The following is a 19,970-nucleotide window of genomic DNA, read 5'->3' as shown; positions in this document are numbered from 1 at the left end:
TTTTCGGATTCCGATACATGTTCGATGGGCCCTAAGGTTATGTGACGGACATTGCATTTGCGGCGCAAGATGCGAGTGTCGAGAATGTTGCCGATGTCTGCGAAGCGTAATGACTTTTTCTTCTGTTTGTAAAACGATTTATATTGGTAATTTCTGGAATGGAATGCCTCCCCACCGTGACGTCACTTCCGGAGATATGGTTAGCTTACATCGGCACATTGGTGCAGACAGTTGACCTCAGGAGGTACACATTTGTCTGTTGACTTGAAGGATTGCAGTAGTGTAAACCAAACATGATTTCAAGTAATTGCTATCGATATATGGGAACGGTAATTGCCCTCTGAACTGTGAAAAATATATTTTAAGGTGGGCATCGTGGATTATACCATAGACCCTAAGGGTCTATGATTATACGAACCAGCTTTAACAGCCGCAATATTTCAGCCACCGGGAGGTCCTATGAAATTTTGAAACGTGGAATACATAAAGAGGGGTTAAGCTGACATGTTACGTGCATTTAAGATAATCAATCAATAAACATTTAGAACAATAAAAACAGGAAGGATATTGCATAGCAGACTCGTGCGTCAGCGTTATAGATTGACTTGGAACACAGGACTGTGCTTGGAATTTCATGAAAATGTAGTTAGGAAGAATTAAGGCCAGTAATGGTTGTTGATCAGCGTCACCATGGTTATAGCAGAATAGGCTCATTCTCTGTGAAGCTCAAACGCGGCTGTTATAGAATTAAATGCGGCTTTCAAATTTCACCGTCGACCATGGAGGGTGAGTGAGCTAGTCTCTAAAACATTCAATACAGGAATATAATAGTATAACATATGCATTGATGTATCGGCCATCATTTCAGGGTAATTGGAAAGTGGCCGTTGGTCTAATAAGGAAATAAGCTGAAATGCAAAGAATTCCATCCGCAATTGGATCTGAAATCCCACACTGTTTCCCGGACAACCGATACATCGTTGTCACGTTGGCATATAACCAGTTTGATGGGCGGAAACTGGTGAATCGACCGGCGTCGAATTCGCTCGCTTTAAACTATGTCATCACATTTCGTTGGATTTGAAAATCAAGGGAGAACTTTTCAGCGCAGTTATAATAATCCTGTGTTTGGGCCTGAACCTTTCGCTGCTTGATTTCAAATGAGGATTTGTGAAAAGAATTGCACCGCCAAGCTTGCCTGTTCTATGACATCATGATATGACGGGACTCCAAATGTGCACGCAACTATCCTTTCGACAAGGTTTCCTCTGCTGGCATCTAAAAGAGACTTGCGTGGATTGTATAACGTCCCCCTAGACATTGTATCTGGTGCCCAGGTTGCCATAGTAACGCGTACATGAAATCAGGAAGCTAACTAAATTAACCAGGGAACGTATTGATCAGAGATTTATAACTCCCGAGTTTCGGTTTAATTGAGCTTAGAGATGAACCGTTCAGTGAGCAGTGTAGGTATGACGCAGGCGAGCTTTGGGAGAGCAATATAGAGTGCGAAACAAGTATATAGGTGAGCATGCTAGACTTATCTTTCTTTTTGGTTTCGTAGTTCAATTGCATTGACATGGAATAGGGTTTTGTGGCTTTGCAAATTTTCTTGTCGTCCATCTTTTTTAATACAACATTGAAGTATAGTAGTCGCGAAGAGTTGCGTTTTGATCATCGTGGTTATAAGAACGATAGGGACAAAAAGAGTGTGATGTTTTTGCATGTTGCTGGTGAAAGTGTTGGTAGTAGTACAGTGGTGATGGTGGTGGTGGTGGTGGTGGCGGTGATATCGTGACAATATGGTTCTGAAGACATGGTGCGGCCAGAGGTATTTCGTACGGGGTTCCTGGTGGACTGAGTAAACCTTCTTTGAGAATGCGATATTCGGCTCATCATAATAAAACTAGTGGGCATCCAGGTGTTGTGTGCTCCTTGCATTGCAAAACGATTGTGTTTGACTTAATCTGCTTTCTTGACCATCCCCCTCCCGTCTTGGCAACCCCCCCCCCCCTCCCTAGGGGACTCAGCACGCTGCACCCCTTGAGTCCGTCTACTCAACTCAGAGCGACTATACCTGCCAACGGTCCGCTGAATTGTCTGCAAGATAACAATGGTCGACTCGGAAACAATCAAAAACGCAGGATTTAGCATCGACATTGACCTGGTGAAGAAGTTTGAGGTCCGAGAGGATGACATTTTTCTAATAACGTATCCAAAGTCTGGTAAGTACGACTGATAAGCCTGCCTGACGAGTATAATTCGACAAACGTCGCCACGAGTGGCATTCGCTTGCTTTCCTGAAACAAGAGGAGAGAGTAGATTTTGCGTGTTTTTCATGTCATTCCTATCTAATCGAATCGTTGCAGATTGATATTTTCTAAATCTAGGCTTTTATTTTCAATTAAAAAGAATAATAGCGTTATGAATTGGCATAAATGACGCTGTTCCTCTATATAATAGCAATTCAACTCGCTGTCGATACGCTTCTTGACTCGACAGGAGTCCCAAAGTTCAAAGTTGATGCAGGTTGCTTTGGGCACCGAGGACCATTAACTGAAAACCAATTTGAAAGGTGATGTAGTTTGATTGAATTTGAAAGCTTAATGAACCGCCATGCCGCTATATGAAAGTCTACAAATACCACTTCATGTTTTAGTGTTATAATCACCCACTATACAGTCTACAAGGTGTGATATTTTACGACAAATACCTTGATGACGCTGTAAATTGCTTCAAATTATTTAAATTAGCTGCAACATCGAATATCTTGGCCATAGACAAAATCACTTATTTTTTACGTGCGTGTATTCCTTGTCATCAACGGCCGCAGAAGTGACCCGTCTGCCTTCGTGAATGTCTCTTATCGTTGTCGTTTTTTCTAAGCAGCAAAGGGTATGTAATGACGACGTGTGTTCTGTCGATGGGCGGAATCGGTGTTTACTAATACCATGATAGTTCCAAATTAGAACAATGTGTAAGTTTATTTAGCAAGCGTTGTTGCCACTGTCGAACGTGTAGCCGCACGATGACTATCATAATGTCGTCATTGTTGTCTTCGTCATCGTTTTTGTTGTTGGCGTTGCCGCTGCCATACCTGATAATCACATCCTCGAGATCATCAAGATCGTTAACATGGTCGTTGTTGTGGTCGAACTCCACATAACAATATCCCTGTTTTGTGTCCTCTACACTGGAAGAAAGAGGGTTTACATTTTGAAAAGTACTTGTTATAAATGGCATTAAATATTCTGCATGAAAAAGCTTTGTAATTTACGCGTAATCACAACATTGTGGTGATGTATCCTTGCGACAGGTCTATCGGCCCTGTGTATTTTGTTATTTCAAGAATCAAAACATAGCTTTTATCCTTGTTATTACCTTCGTATTCTTTATACTTGTTTTCCAGGGAAAAAAAACTGAAAATTTTACCAAACTTTGATTGTCCCTTTAATAATGCTCCTGTACAGCTTGTGCGGGCAATTGATACGGCAACCGTCTTGATTTTCCACAGTAGCCCTGCCCACCTTCATGTTCCCACAACATCCGTACAACTTACCTTCTCAACACAAGGTGATCTCTCTTCAGCGGTCTCTTCTACAGAAACCTGTCTCCCCCCTAAATTAGCGAAAGATTAGGGCACGTGCAGATAGAGCAATTAGATACAGATTCTGAGGAGAAAAAGGACGTGAAAAGATTGTATACAGCAACCGATTCTGTCATTTTAGCTTTTAAGCGGGCAGTCAGCCCCTTGCAGCCTGCCTTTAGCGATGAGCCACCACGCACGGCAATCGCGTGGAATGAAACCGAACGACGATGACGAACTAAATAGGTACGAGAGATGTCGACAGTCTGGAGATGGATTACCAGCTTCATTAACAACGAAATCTATCTAAACAGATAGTTCGGATATCTGCAAATTCCGACACACCTATTCTTTCCCTTCGCAATATATCTCGAATCTTGAGAGCTCTCGCGAGCGACATACGTAAGTGGGGTAGCAATGTCCTCGGAGGATTTTGGAACCGTGACTGAACAAGTTCGTATCACGCCTGTGCCTCCGTATTTCACGTGAAAGAAAATAGTTCAGAGATATTCTCTTGCAAATTGTAAAATTCCCAGGGCTGCATTACGTAAAAAAGCGAGCGAAATGTGAAAAGCCATGCACTCGTTTTCCTGTTTTCATCTTTGAACAGGTTTACATGACAAAAAGAAGCGCTAGCTATGTCGGTAGACGGGAATCGTGATAGGACAGCGCACAAATTTGCTCTGATAGTGATAGGATCAGATATTTTGTCCGTGGACTAGCTTTAACGGCAATATTCTCGTTTTCCAAGGCACTACGTGGATGAAGGAGATAGTTCCCTTGGTGTTGAACGGAGGAGACGTCGCCGCAGTCAACGCTCTGCCGCCAGATGTGAGGGCGCCCTACTTGGAGTTCGTCCTTTCTGCCGAAGACCCTATCTTGAAGGAACTGCTCACTAACTTTGGCGTGCCTGGTGGATTTGACATAGACACTCAACAGTCCCCGCGGGTCATCGTATCGCATTTGCGGGACGATTTCCTACCAACGCAATTCGCAGAGAAGAGGCCAAAGGTAACAAATTATTTATCTCCGACCGCCATACAGGACGATTCCCTCGACCTCGGTCCGGACCGTGCTTCGACCAACCGGTTGTTCAAAGACCATGGTCCAAAACATTGTCATCAAGTTCGATTAACTTGCTTATATATAACATCATCATCAACTCTTTGCTCTTGAAGTTAGGACGTCAAACGTTCTCCTTGCTTGCATAATGAACTCTTACAGAATCACAACCTGACACATTTGACCTCAGTTCAGAGACAATGTAAAGGTACTTCACCACTAGCTCCCCTTCGTCGTTATTTATGCACAGGTTGTCAGGTCATAAGGGCACATCGGGAAGGGGAGGGCTGGATTTTGCTGTTACTCGGGGAGTGTAATCTTCACATTTGATGAATGAAGGGAAAATTGCAAAGTTTGTTGGGAATGGGCATGTTCTGCTATGGCCGTATTATAACTGAGCCTTCTGTGCCCGCTGTAGACTCATTTCGACCACTGTTGCTAAGCTTTAGCACTGGGAGATTAGATGTGACTTGTGAGATCTAAAAACATTAATATTGCTGTCTGCAGGTGATATACGTGGCAAGGAACCCGAAAGATGTCGCCGTTTCTACCTTCCACTTCGTACAGAAGGAACTACCGGCGATCAATAAGAAAGCGTACGATGGTTTTAGTGACTTCCTCCCGGACTTCATGAACGCCCGCAATGGAATTCATACCGTTGTATGTAAGTTGCAGTTCCGTGGTACTTAGCTCTGTAAAATATTTACAAGTGTCAGTGACTGTTTACCCCAATCGTAAAATTGTGAACTATCCGCATGGCATGCCGCATGAAATGACGTGGTTCTACAGGACAGCAAAACAGTCATCATCATCATCATCATCATCATCATCATCATCATCATCATCATCATCATCATCATCATCATCACCACCACCACCAACAACAACAACACAGCAGTCATCATCATCATCATCATCATCATCATCATCATCATCATCACGCATTGGTTCGATAGGTTTCTCCGGCACTTAGAGCGTAGCAGCGGTACTTTACGATGACGAATTCCTTTCACACGACTTAAGGTTGAATGAGCGAATCACAAAACTTGAATCATATCGCAAATAGTTCTCAGAGTCATAACGTTACTTATTATTGGTCACCTTTGTCGTTCAAGATGACGGCTCAACATGGCCCAGTCACGTTCTCACTTGGTGGAAGAGGCGTCATGAACCGAATGTGTGCTTCGTCACATTTGAAGACATGAAAAAGGTTTGAATTTTCGAATTATTGCCTCTAATTCAATTTGACAAAAGATGAACAGTTGGACGGAAAGTCACATCTCCAAAAACCAAGAGAAAACGATAGCAATAGCAAATGGAAAGCATGATAACGTTGATGGCGCTGTGATCGAAATCCGTGGGAGTTGAGACAAGGCAACTCAACATTGTGCATTGCCATCTTTCAATGGTAGCTGCGCACTGGGGAGGAACTTGATCAAAGAACGTCACATGTTACATAATTAAATTATTAAGGCTCAATTTTGACAATTTTGTATGTGAATCATAAATTTGAACCAAATATATGAACAAACCTTTGTACACATTAATGATAAATGTCTGTTGTACGACAGGATTTGCCAGGCAATATTCGAATTATATCTGAATTCCTCGGCGTGAAACTAAGTGATGACGTAATCCAAAGAATCGCCGAGCATTGCAGTTTTGATAAAATGAAGCAAAACCCCGTCTCCCTGAAAAGTGACTATTGTGTGAACGTGCTGAAAGTAGACCCGTCGCTGGAATCTCCATTTGTACGAAAAGGTAAACAATAATGCAAATTGTAAGGTTGTCACCTACATATTCATGGCAAGATTTTTAATGGAGTTTTAATGGGGAAGCTTGATATATAAAATCCTTTCGTTCATGTTTGAGTATGGAATTCCTCAGTGGAATATGTTTATTTTTGATAAAAAGCGTGATGTCACTTTCTTCTCTGTCAATACGGAAAGAAATGTTGTCACACGTTCGATGTAACTAGAAGCGGTTTGTAGTCGTCGAAATACAAGGCAGAAAACACTGAAACAGAAAGAAATACCGCGCCAAATCATCGTTTCTCTCAACTGAATTTCTGATGGAGGTCATTTTACCCATGGGCCAAGTTGATAATTCGTTGTTTGTTTATTTTGTTTGTTTCTTGTGTCCATGGCACTTAATGACCCATACCGTAACCATGTTGATATGTACTGTGTTCAGCCAATCAACTTCATCCTCACGTATGTACATTGGCATAGCTATCCATGACCAAGGTTCAAAACTAGGATTCATAGAATTCGTTTTCAAAATACATGTATACTGATAAGCTACCAACTGCATATCTGTAATGTACTAGATAATGGCTGCCTGGGCAGACAGCTCATAATAATTTTTTTTTTAAACTGCCAAACGCCATCGAATCGCAATCAACGGTGTCATATTCACACTGTGTTCTCACTCATCCTTCGCACACCGTATTTTGTACTGAACTCCATTTATCCATTTTTATTTATATTATTTATTCCATTTATCCCGCCATTGTTTTCCCGCGCAGGGCAGGTTGGCGGCTGGAAGTCCGTCTTCAGCGAGGCTGACAACGAAACGTTCGACAAAATGTACCGGGAATGGATGAAGGACAGTGATTTCGAACCTCAGTTCGAACTATAATTGCCCGAGCTGCCGTCGCGGTGTTTCGTAGTCTCGCTCAGTGAGGACTACAGACGATGATCTGAGAGTTCGGCAGAATGGAAGATGGATTTAATGCCATCTGCCAGACAGGCACAGACTGGACACGCCAGCTTGTCATTCGTAAACAGAAACACTTTGTTTTCATAGCGTATCGTCTGTGTCATGCTAAACATAAGTTAGATATTTTCGAAAGATGCTTTGTGTTACTGTCATTTTGTTTATCTCGTAGAATTATATTTCTCTACATTTTCCTTGAAATATTTCTCCTGTTATTTATCTTATGTTCCTTTGAAAAAATATAGTATTGCTATTTTTATTACGATTAAATTTCTACCCTGTAAGCTTACTCATTTAAATTATACCTTTTTGTCATAATAGCTAATTTTAGTCTGCATGTTTCAGTGAAGCCAAATGACTATATAGAAAATGAGTGAATGGATCAGTGGTAAATGAATAAATGAAACCATTAATAAATGTCCAAATGTAAATAAAAATCAATATAACAATCAGTATAACAATTATGCGTAATTTTTGTTCCGATCTCTCCGAATCTAAACGATTATGACATGAGATGTATGAAGAGCAAAAACTGGACAGAATGAGAGATATGCCCACGGAAACTAAGACCAACCTCCTTGTGCGATGGGTCCCGTATTGACATTTGTCGCTTTGCAGAGAGAGAGAGAGAGAGAGAGAGAGAGAGAGAGAGAGAGAGAGAGAGAGAGAGAGAGAGAGAGAGAGAGAGAGAGAGAGAGAGACAGACAGACAGACAGACAGACAGACAGACAGACAGACAGACAGGCAGACAGGATGTAGGGTTGAGAGAAAGACAGAGAAACAGATTTAAGCCCTTCTTTAGATCGGGAAATAGCGATGAGCACGAAAGGTGCGCGTTCACTTTACTCAAACAGATGTGAACTGAACGTGACCTTGCAAAAGTCGCATCTATTAAAGGGACATAAGATGTAACTTGTGGCAAGTTTTTCAGTATTCTGCTTCTGTATATCAACTACAGTGTCTGACACTAATACGTTTGTCATGCTGAAATTTCGAGTATTCTTTTTGTCAACACAGCTTGTATGTGTGTAGTGATCATTGTTTATTGTTTACAAATGAATTCTAGTCCGGACTTTAATAAATTTTCAACAATAACAATGGAGATTATACTCATATAGGTGCTAAATATTTGGCATTAAATTACAGTTTAGGGATTCAATGCAGAAAGTGTAAGCTTAGGGAAACCACAAAACAAAAGTTCTGAAAAAAATAGCCAAGAGATACAGCTTATGGAGCTTTAATGTCGTTTTTACATCAATTTTCTGAAATGTGAACTGGTTTTAGATGCTGAAAATGAGGTAGCTGTTTAACATAAGGTTTCATAGGGAAGTCAAGTGAAAACTTACTGCAGACTTCTAGGACTCGATCAAAACATTTCACTATAAACCTTGGCAATTTCAAAACAACAAAATATCATAAATAAGACTCTCACAATTACAATCCTACATGTAACTATGATGGTTTGAATTTATTAAAAATATACTATCGTTATTGTGACCTTTGTCCCGATACGGCATCTTTTATTTACAACTAGGAATAGATACTTTCAATTTTCTCATGACGTAGCCGTTTCACATTATTGCATCTTGTGTTGCGCCCTCAGAGATGTGCATCAATGTCGAAAAGAAAATCTCATCAAAGAGGGCGTCGTTCTTGTTGGAATTTTGGGCACAGAAAATGTAGCGTCGTGATGGGGTCATGTGGAGTTCACGAAATATACCCGCCTTCATCGTCGTACGCCGTATTCTTGATCACGAATATTCAAGGCATGGCGTTTTATGAACATTTACCCGGGCAACGTCCCCATTCAAGTACAATCAATGTACCTCTATTACGACAAAAAGGACAGAAAGTACAAAAAGTACTAAGTGAATTTCCGTGTAAAATAAAAGCAATAGCCAGTTGACGCAATTGCACAAAGTACCGACGTACAATATTTCTTATACTCTGAAAACACTCATATATTAAGGATAATTCTGCCTTCTCGGCTTAAAGGGAACTATCTCGTAATTGCGCCAAATGGGTAAACAGCATCAGCGAGCAACATGCCGCCACCGCCGGAACAGAGCGGCGTGATTGCGTTTTAAACCTATCAAAAGCATCCTTGTCGCAAGGGAGATGAACCCCATACGAAAACTTCAACTCGAAAGAAAACTTGATTTCTGGGCGATTGTGATCTTTATATGTTAGGCAGAGTGATTAACCTCTTGCACGCTACGCGTCGGTATAGGCACGAGAACGCGTCGACTGGGTCGTATATCCTAGATTTCGTCACATACCCTGAAGCGATATCTGGCTCCACGGTTTTGCGATATCAAGTGAAATCGCAAATCAACAGGAAGTAACGAGCCATTTGCGATAGGTTAAAGAGTCACTATGTCAAGATCTTTAACGCAAATTGAAATAGCAAACATTGTCAAGGTTACCCCAAGTCATAATTTACTTGAATTGCGGAGAGAGTATCAAGAGCGCGCCTCTTGAGATCGCCATGGTGACAGGCATCCGATCTTTCGAAGTGTTTGCCCAGGGCATTCAAGGAAGAGGCGGAGGAACTTGGTAATTTTGACCGTTGCTCGACTCAGTTGCGTATCGAAGGCTGATTTGGACTCGAAAGTTAAGGTTATTAGGGTACCACGTCGACCAATCTTCGCGTGGGTTGCCATGAGAGGCGATTGTAGACCCTCGAGTTCACAGTGCTTTGAGCCGGTGTGCTGACCCCGTCATCGTCAGTGTTGTCAGGGCGGTGGGTTGATTCGTTGTCAGGCGACACAAGACAGCATTCGGTTACCATGGCCACGGTGGTGTTTATCCGAACTTCAGGCTCAGATGCGGTACACTTCGGGAGTCTTTCGATAAATTGCCCTTGGCGTGTCGTATGGATCACAGACAGAGGGAAAGACAGGGGAGGGGACACAGGCGTGATGTTTTCTGGGTAGTTTCTATAAGTGTAGTTCTACGTTTCGACGTTCTCTTCCATAGCTAATCACGTCGAAACGTAGAATAAACTACACTTATAGAAACTACCCAGAAAACATCACGCCTGTGGGAGGGGATTAGGGAGGGAGCTTCAGTAGAATTCTGAATAAACAAAGAAGTAATGGAGTTGACGATATCATGCATCTTCATGATCGAAATACAAACAGCGACAATAGTATTTCCTCGGAGGCCCTTAAAATTTCTGCAGCATGCCTCTTCTTTACCTTAATTTCACGGATAACCTCTTTCGCCATCATTGCTCACGAAAAAGAATGATTAAACATATGAATGAAATTTATTTGTAAAAGTTTGATGACCTGAAGACACACTTGTCAAGTTGACAGGCTCCAGGACGATGCGGTGGCTCTCCAGCAGCGGATCATCGGGCATGTGTCAGCGAATACCGCCAAAGTCAGCGGTGCTCGACAGACGACTTTGACATGATCAGCGAAGCGGGAAATAGCGCTCGCATCGACCAAAAATAACCAACACCGTGACAGAATATCTCAAGAAAACAAACCAGGAGGTAACCCATCACCACAGCAAAAATTGCGGGCTACCCGATCCGCTCCCGATGGCCACATCTGATAGCCACTTTTTAATGACTTTTTAAACTATGTGCAGCGATCAGTGTTAAACGACCTCCGACTGAGTGATATAGGTTGGCGTCGAAATCGAAAGCTTTCGCGTGTTTAATCCACCCCCGCGGCCCCAATTTTTTTTTTTCAACTGAATCGAAACGCCTCTTTATTCACTAATATTCCGCGATGATAAATTTCGATACAAGGAGGCACCTTGCGCAATGCTCGTCAAAAAACGTCGATCTAGATTTAAATGCTAAATTATAAAAAATAATGATAACAATAAACCACATGCTCTTTGAAAGTAATCGCAAGATGAATTGTTGAAAACGTCAATTATTCCAAAATACGAGCTATTTTGCGTTGCCAAAGGCTAATTAACTACAATGTTAAATTTATTGAAGTTACCAATGTATTGTTTCCATGGATACAACATGCCTTCCTCGTCTGTTGCAGTCAAAGTAGGGGATCATTGATTCATCCGGGACACAAGATGGGCAATCCATAATGCCGGGCAGACAAGTTATGGCAGCCCGAAAGTACCGAGTGATTAATTTCATGAAGGATAAAAAAGCGGAAAGGGTAAAAAGTGGGCTTATGCTTCATGTAATATTCATTTGATTGATAAGGCCAGCAGCTATGAATACCAAAAAGGCCTATGGATATGACACTAGGCAAGTCTAAAATAAATCGATGGCTTCGCTCTTATGTTGTAAATCGTTCAAGCGGCGATCTTCGACGTCCCGTTGCCACTCTGCGAAGGAATGCCTATCTAGATAAAATTTGTCCGCTTGAACTCAACGACGTATACACACTCTCTCCCTTTCCCCTCCTCCCGTACTAGTTATGTTGGAAAAGCTATCGTGATAAAACTTGTCTTCGAAATAAACAACGATCAAAAAAAATTGAATATATGAAAATGGGAGAGGCGGCAAGAAAAACTGAAATATCGCCTTGTTGCTCATTCATCGCATTATCGTGTGACACCAATCAACTTCTCTTCTTGTCTCAGAATATTAAGGACACGGACAATGTCAGTTGATTCCCTTTGTCGCCAAAACATTGCATGTTCAAAAGAATATAATACTCCCTCCCCAGGGAGTAGAGTGTTTTCATCGTTCCAATTCAATTCAATTCTCCTGAGTGTCATGCTGGTTCAACGTAGCTTTGGCAATTAAACTAAACACCACTAAATTACTTATAGGCAAAATCCACTTGTATTGGGGCATTATCTGCTCATCTGCTTGAAGCTATATTATCTCCTGAAATCGGAGATTGGCGTGTCCATGCCATGTTTACTCTCTGTCAACACGTCAAAAACTCACCATGACGCTTTTGCATGAAGACGTACTTTATTCCTTAATTTGAATGCACTTACTTTTATAGCTTGGTTGTTCTCATGCCATCATGTTTCTCAGTAGCTATCCATTCATTCATCCATCCATGCAGGTAAATACACCTACATACATACATACATACATACTTACATACATACATACATACATACATACATACATACATACATACATACATACATACATACATACATACATACATACATACATACATTCATTCATTTTCATTCATTCATTCATTCATACATTCATACATACAGCACGATTGGAACTAATTTAAGATAATTGGATCTTCTAGTTCTTCACATTTATCAAAAGTGATAGGTGTCATACGGCTGAAAGTAGAGATATTACAAATTACTCATGAAAACCAGTGAATTGCAAAAAGGAATAGATGAGCGTACATTTGCTGATTAAAGCAACATGAATACGATATCCAATTATCCTAAATTAATTCGAATCGTGTCATACATACATACATGCATGCATGCACGCATGCATGCATGCATACATACATGCATGCATACATACATACATACATACATACATACATACATACATACATACATACATACATACATACATACATACATACATACATACATACATATTGTGATATCTTGCGTGATTAGATGAGTGCATGTTCGGACACGATGGTGAACTCTGGTCCATGAAATGATAACGAAGGTGCAGTTTTATGAAGAAGAGTGCCAAGTCGTTAACGATTACAGTTCAGCTGCTATCGTAATCGTGCGATGTGGGAATATAAATGCCTCGAACTGACGACAACTTCATCGTCGTACAAGAAAACGAAAAAAATACCTGGAAATGAATGTCGGTTACTAGTAGCCCGTTGCCACGGCAACCATCGCTTTACTCATATCCCCTCACTAATCAAATTTAAACCGCCGTGCACAAATACCATTCCATCAATTCAGAGAGTCTAATGACAGGTCAATTTTTGCATTGGTTTGTTCTGCGAGACAAGTAAAACACATTTGGTGTTCAAACAATCGATTCAGAGAGCAACATGAAGGCATCATTTATAGGCCAGCACGAAATCTCCATCGGTGGTCGTGTTTATAGTGTTATCGCTAAATTGGCCGATAAATTGTACAACTGTCTTTTGTAGCTCCTCTCCACTTTCTGGACACCACTGCCTCTGTTTATGCATTGTGCCTGCGCTGCATGTCTTACACATCAAAAGTTTCGGTAGAGAGTGAGAAAGCGCGGCAGTCTCTCTCTCTCTCTCTCTCTCTCTCTCTCTCTCTCTCTCTCTCTCTGCACACTTAAATTTCCCCACTTGGCCCAAGTAACGAAGTACTTGAACTGAATGAGCCTTGAATCTGCTAAACTAACAGCAAATCTTCCTGGCTTAAAACAAGAAAAAGGCGGCGACACGAACGAACAAATGCGATGGACAACACCTGTGGATATATCCATGTACGACACCCGTTGATGAATTTTGGATTTCGCTTTTTTAATTTTTGCTGAGTCATTTAACGTTACAGTTTGATTTATAAAGAAACATATTGGAATATAACGTTTTACCTGTGTATTTGCTTGACTTATTGGTAGATGTACCAGTGCTGCAATTCATTTTTTATTCTATTCCTCTAATAATCGAATTTTGACTGTGATGACTCAGCAAAAGCTAAACACAACACACGAGTGGGTGTCATACGTTTCTTCTGAGAACCTCTATAGGATTCTTTTCAACTCGTGATCTTCGGCCGGGATAACCAGTTTTGGGACGGCGGTAGCTACGTTTATGTAGTACACAGGAGAAAGAATGCAACAATGCTGAACCGACGGCTGAGAGAAAATGTGAAAAACAACTGATGACGTTTTTGTAACGTTGAAATTCCAAAATTTCAAAGCTGGCTTCGCGGTGTTTACATTAAACATTATGGGTGGCAATATATCATTAAGAATGCGAGGGGAGCGACAACTTGAGGTCAGCCATAACACACAACGTTGATGAAGGGAGCCATGGTAACGTGTACGCAATTCCCAGCGGCATTGACGTAATCCCGCAACGTTTATTAAATTCCCTACTCAAACTATTATTATGAAAGATGCTTCAGATTTGAATTCAGAGAAGTCGTCGCCATCGGTAACAAGTGTCACTCGTCGTGGTCTCTTGCGATTAATCTGTTTTTAATCCGAAGATTCAACACTTCTGTCAACGCATTTACATTACCCGCTCTGCCCACAGCGGCTTTCCCTGTCGCACGTAAGGTAGCGCGTTCCCGCTGTAATTAATGGTAAATTATCGCAACTCCCATTTCCTAAACCCAGCTACACATAAGAATGTTAACTTTTTATTATTCGTGAGGAAGCCAAATGCACTAGCCTTTTTGGAAGACTTTCGCAAAGTTCAAATTCATATTTGAAATTCTGCCCAAGGTTATATAGAGAGTAGGACAGTAACTGCTTCATACCAAAACACCAATAACAACGGATAGTTTCGATATGTTTTCTTCAGATTTAATTCGACTTGGCTTTAGAATGCAATTGTTGGCGTATTCCCTTGATGCACTGAAGGTGTCAATCACAATACCGAATCTCGTTAATTCTGAAAACGGTCGGGTGTGCCCCGTTGCACGTCGTAATTCGATTCGATCCGTCTCCTTGTATCCTCATTGAGTGAACCACGCGGCTGTGAATAAACGCAAGACCTGTGTGCATGCGGGACCGAAACTGTATCACAAGCGCAACTATGTCGGTATGTTTGGCTACATCTGCGCAGCTTGATGACAAAAAGTGTAACCCGTCGCCGACACCCTGGACGAGCTACATCTACAGCATTCTACCCGGAGAGATTTCACGAAACAGCCTCGGCTGTGCACGTACGCTACATGTAGAATACTTGAAATCCCTCACGTCGAAATCGAAACTTAGGACGGTAATAGCATTTAATATTTCTGTCAGCAGCATCACTCTGTGTTGCAATCCGGAGAGAATTAAGCGACAGTGCGATGGGTTAAGAAAGTTTGCCGTCGCGTCCTCTGGCTCATAAAACTTAATCGTACGTATTTCTCCTACACATAGTTTCTTCGACGCTAACGTTCTTTGCATACATAGGTAAAAGTCTTGCTCAAGCACATACACTATTTGTTTTTGTTTTATAACTTTTTCAGGGGGATGAGAACTTGCATATTCCCACAATCCGAGAAACTGTCGCTCGCATTCTCCGAGGACAAAATAAAAACAGCAAAATACTTCCACAACGAAAAACTTTCCGTGACCGTCAACACATTACGGGAAAAGTTAAGACTTTAAAAACTAAAGGCTGGCGTACCCTGCACGCTTTTTAAGGTACGACACTCACGTAGTCCTTAGATACTTTGGAACACAAGTAGGCGATCGCTGATCCAGGGCACAGTGTTTTAGGTCTTCAAGTCTTCAAAGTAAATCGTTTATCCAATAATTTACATTACGAGCGAGGACAGTACTGCAATTTAGCCAAGGGTTATGATGTCGATAACTAAAAGAGCTTCCCACAGATTTGGGAGGTGTTTATTTGTGCGGAAAACTGGACCCTTTCCTACGCCTACGCTTTCGTCGACTAGCCCCATCGTTCGCCTGGGATGAGATTTCAACCACATAAGGAACTGGATGAGGGGATAGGGGACAGAGCGCCATTGCGGATTCACAGCCTTAAAGGTTCACATGGCTACCGTTGAGAAATATTGATTCCTTCAATCGGTTAACATCGAAGGTTGCTCTGCAGCCGTTGACGTTCTGTGAAGGGAGAACGCGCCTCCCACGGATATTTGCACCCTCAAAGTTCTACAATACTTTTTGGGTCTACCCCTTGCGGAGGGGGGGGGGAGCTCGTTTTGGAGATCGTCGAGTAAATCAAAATTTCACCGGGTCCGGCTTATACTTATGAATTGGACGTTTTAATTTTTCACCTCCGAGTTAACACGGATGCATCATGGCAACCATTTTGAATTTCGAGTGTCGGTAACTGTCGGGTAGGCCTAATTTGTTTCACGAGTACCAACTTTTGCACGGAGACCCCTGGTTTCTTTTTTTCGCCCGATTTCTAAAGGGAAATGGTTTTAAAGTTTCCTTGAGGAAAGTTTTAGCAAAAGTTTTAAGTCAATCACTTTCGAGGTGCATACTAACTTAAAGGTACGACTTCGCTCATAAAGTGTCATCCAATGCATGATTTTATTCGAAGGATCACGATGCCAGATAACAGATTGTGCTATGTGCCTTTGCGGCGTATTCTCATTTTGAACGAATTCCTTCCCTGTATAGTATGCGCCAAGTATCTCTTGTAGTCAGCCTGGAATTAGAGATTCCAGGCACGAACGGTTCCATATCCTGCAATTTAATCAGCCTTTCACTTTGGAAGCGATTGAGACAAGGTGCTGTCTCACGTGGTTTTTGAACGCTGTCAACTTGATCCAAACAGACAGGCGCTCGATAATCAATGCATCCCCTGACAGGGGCCACCCACATGGCACATCAAATCTGGAACTGATGGAATGAGAAAACGAGGTGTTTGGAAATTTTAATTGCTAAGCTCGTATACTTCTTGCACTTTTTAATTTTCCATATGTACATACTATGTGTGGATGGATGGATGGATGGATAGATGGATGGATGGATGTGTGTATGTATGTATGTGTGGTATGTGTGTGTTATGTACGCATGTTTGTTGTATTTGTATGTATGTGTATGCGTCTATATACTTTGTACTTTAAAAATATGTGCTGTGTGTGTATGTATGTATGTATGTATGTATGTATGTATGTATGTATGTATGTATGTATGTATGTATGTATGCATATGTATATATAGTTATGTAATATTTATATATACAGTTGCATGTATAATTATATACATACATAGACAAAAATATTTTTAGTCACCGCCCAGATTGCTGCGAAACCCCCGTTTTAATTAGCTTTTTTCAAGAATATCGTCACCACTTTTCCTAATCAAAATGCTGACACAAAATCTAGGTGATTCAAATTATCATTTCAGTAAAATCGATAAACTCGAACAGACTGTGTGTGAAATCACCTTCCCCCCACATCCATAAAATAGTAGGAAAGTATTTTGCAGTCGCTTAAAAAAAACTGAATGTGCAGTTGAAATAACTCATGCGGAATCAGTCAAGTGGGAGAAAATATTGAAAAAATGGGAAATTGCCTCACGGCATTTATACTTGCCAAATATCGAGGACCGGAAACAAATCTCCTTTTCCTGTACCATACATGCACCTTGAAAAAATCTGAAATCAAGATGACAGGTTATTGCGCTGGTCTCAATTTGATTGTTGCACACGTGCAAGAAATCGTCTACGTCTCTAGAGTCTCTGCGGCTGCGCCGCGCCCTCTTGTTATCCCAAAACAAACCAACACGACACGGTGGGGATGTTAGGCCCGAGATTTGACGCGATAATTCGTTTGTCCAGCATGTATTTTCTTGCAGACTTTGGAGACATTTTAAGCATACAAAAGGAAATGGCCTGTGACCATTCTAACACAATCAAATGGAACACAATAAAATGGAAAGGCGTGACAATCTGGAACATTGCATGTATCTTGCCCACATGCACAAACTCAAAAACACCAATATTAAATGGATATAGTCGTCAGAACTGTACTCAAAGGACGGCTGGCACCCATATGACCAATGTAAACGCTATATCCAAGGTACGATGGTGATTGATAAAAGTTGAAACATGTCTGTCATAATCTGCATCGTATAATTTCAATGATGCAGATATATGATGATGAGGTGCATCTAGATATCGTGCACTAAATACACTAAATAAATTGTTTGTAAACAAGAAACTCGCACAGGCGCAGTTCCGACGACTGTTTCCCTTTAAATCTCTGTCGCACGGTTCGCTACGGGGAAAAAAATAGCACAAACGTGCCGGTTTCCGGGCTTTCTGGGAAAACATTGTGGACATAGAGCAGGCATTCCACGGGATGATTACGAGCAAACTCCGCTCTGGAAAATGAAAAACGTGGGAAATGCGTCAGCTGGGAGGGCATCAACCTTTTATGGGCAGCTTAATGTGTAAGGTAGAAACCTGCAATATTTAGAACGTGCTGTTTATATTTCTTCTTTACAATCTGTATAAATCAATACGCTCTCATCAAATGCCGCTCAACCTGTCGATAAAAAACACTCTGTTCTGTGAACGAGCTGTGAACTTGGCCTTGGAGCGCTAATCGACGAAATTCAATAATTTGCTGGATGGTGATTGATTCAATTTGTACGATTATGGCTAAACCCGCTAACTACAACCGTCTAAAAAAGAAACTCGTTACAGGAATGTTATATTTGAAACATGAAGAGATTTGTGTTTCTGTCAGTCACACTCAAACAAATATGCATATATATATATATATATATATATATATATATATATATATATATATATATAATATTCGTGCAATTAATTAGAAATTAATTGCAATTAATTACCATAGATTTCGAGTGAACTGAGACTTTTACACTGTTAGTAGCTGTTTAAAAAGCTTGCATTCCATAAAGTTAGACATGCAACTTCAAGCTCCTTAATATATCTCTTCCTTTTGGTCAAACCAGCGGTACATTTAGTTTTTCATGTTTACTAGAAAATTCCTCATGTTTTTTTCAGTGGCATTTTTCCCATATCCCCAATCAAATAGAGGGAGCGTGGAGCGTATACCGTTACTGTGTTGACTGTCAACCGCTTACTCTCGTACATAAAAAAAACCAGTTCCATTAACAATTGGTAGTTTCCGCCATTTTTCACCATTAGTTGAAAAAAAACCCAAAGTTTGGAAGTTGCCCAAATCAAAAGCAAGCAAGCGCGCTTGAAGATAACCCTACAGGTAGCGGTCACCTTACAGGTTTATGCCGAAATACTGTGTACAGTAAATACAATATCGTTTGATCAAATAAGCGTTTCTCATCGCTAGTAAAAGTTTCACAAGAAGTGAACGCACATCATCTCTCGATTACAACCCCAGAATGACAACATACATATTAACACGCTTTTTTCAAAAGTGTAAAGATGTGGTGAAGCAGTCTCGGCACTTCATTTTCAAACAATTTCAATCACCAAATGTGATGTAACAGGCTATTATTTTTTTACAGTAGAAAACGGCGATTAATTTCATCTGCAACCACGGGAAAGGCAGCAGACTGCGGTATTTTGATGGCTGTTAGTCGCCATCTCGGCAATATTATAAATATTAATTTGTCGGACAAATATCCAATTTGTGTCACACGGCGAATGAAGATTTAGGAGTTACGATGGAGGCCTACTAATTCGATAGCGGACTATTGGCAATATTATATACTATGTCCATTTTTTATCCATGAGAACCTAATCCATAATTAAGACAAAATAGCTGTGTGTGGCTTGTGACTGCGACGGCAAGGAAGGTTGTGGATGATAGCTAATCTACAATAGACCTATTTTTATTACAAAGATATATTACTAAAAGCTGTCCACGTTTCGCATAGCTTCAGTCACAAGACAATCCACTCACAACCCTTCTGTCGGAAAAGCGGGACTTTTAACGAGTACACCATGGAAGCGATTAGTATAGACTTGAAAGTTGTTTTATTTTTTGTCTTCGTATTGAAGAAACCCTCACTTCAAAGCTAGGGCGAATCGAAAATATCTCTTGTCAACAGTGCGGCAATTGAATCAATGTCTTTAGG

General features: G+C 41.0%; 1 protein-coding gene across 1 annotated transcript; it reads left to right on the top strand.

Moving 5' to 3' along the window:
• The first annotated feature begins 694 nt into the window (after positions 1-694).
• LOC139149851 (sulfotransferase 1E1-like) lies at positions 695-7,782 on the top strand. Its single transcript, XM_070721854.1, has 6 exons — positions 695-2,225; positions 4,338-4,597; positions 5,156-5,312; positions 5,764-5,858; positions 6,220-6,409; positions 7,176-7,782. The coding sequence occupies exons 1-6, from the start codon at positions 2,114-2,116 to the stop codon at positions 7,286-7,288; spliced, it is 927 nt and encodes a 308-aa protein (XP_070577955.1). The 5' UTR covers positions 695-2,113; the 3' UTR covers positions 7,289-7,782.
• The last annotated feature ends 12,188 nt before the right edge of the window (positions 7,783-19,970 follow it).

The sequence above is a fragment of the Ptychodera flava genome, chromosome 14 (genome assembly GCF_041260155.1).
Source record: "Ptychodera flava strain L36383 chromosome 14, AS_Pfla_20210202, whole genome shotgun sequence".
In the NCBI taxonomy this organism is placed as follows: domain Eukaryota; kingdom Metazoa; phylum Hemichordata; class Enteropneusta; family Ptychoderidae; genus Ptychodera; species Ptychodera flava.
This window is presented reverse-complemented; position numbering and strand designations above follow the sequence as displayed.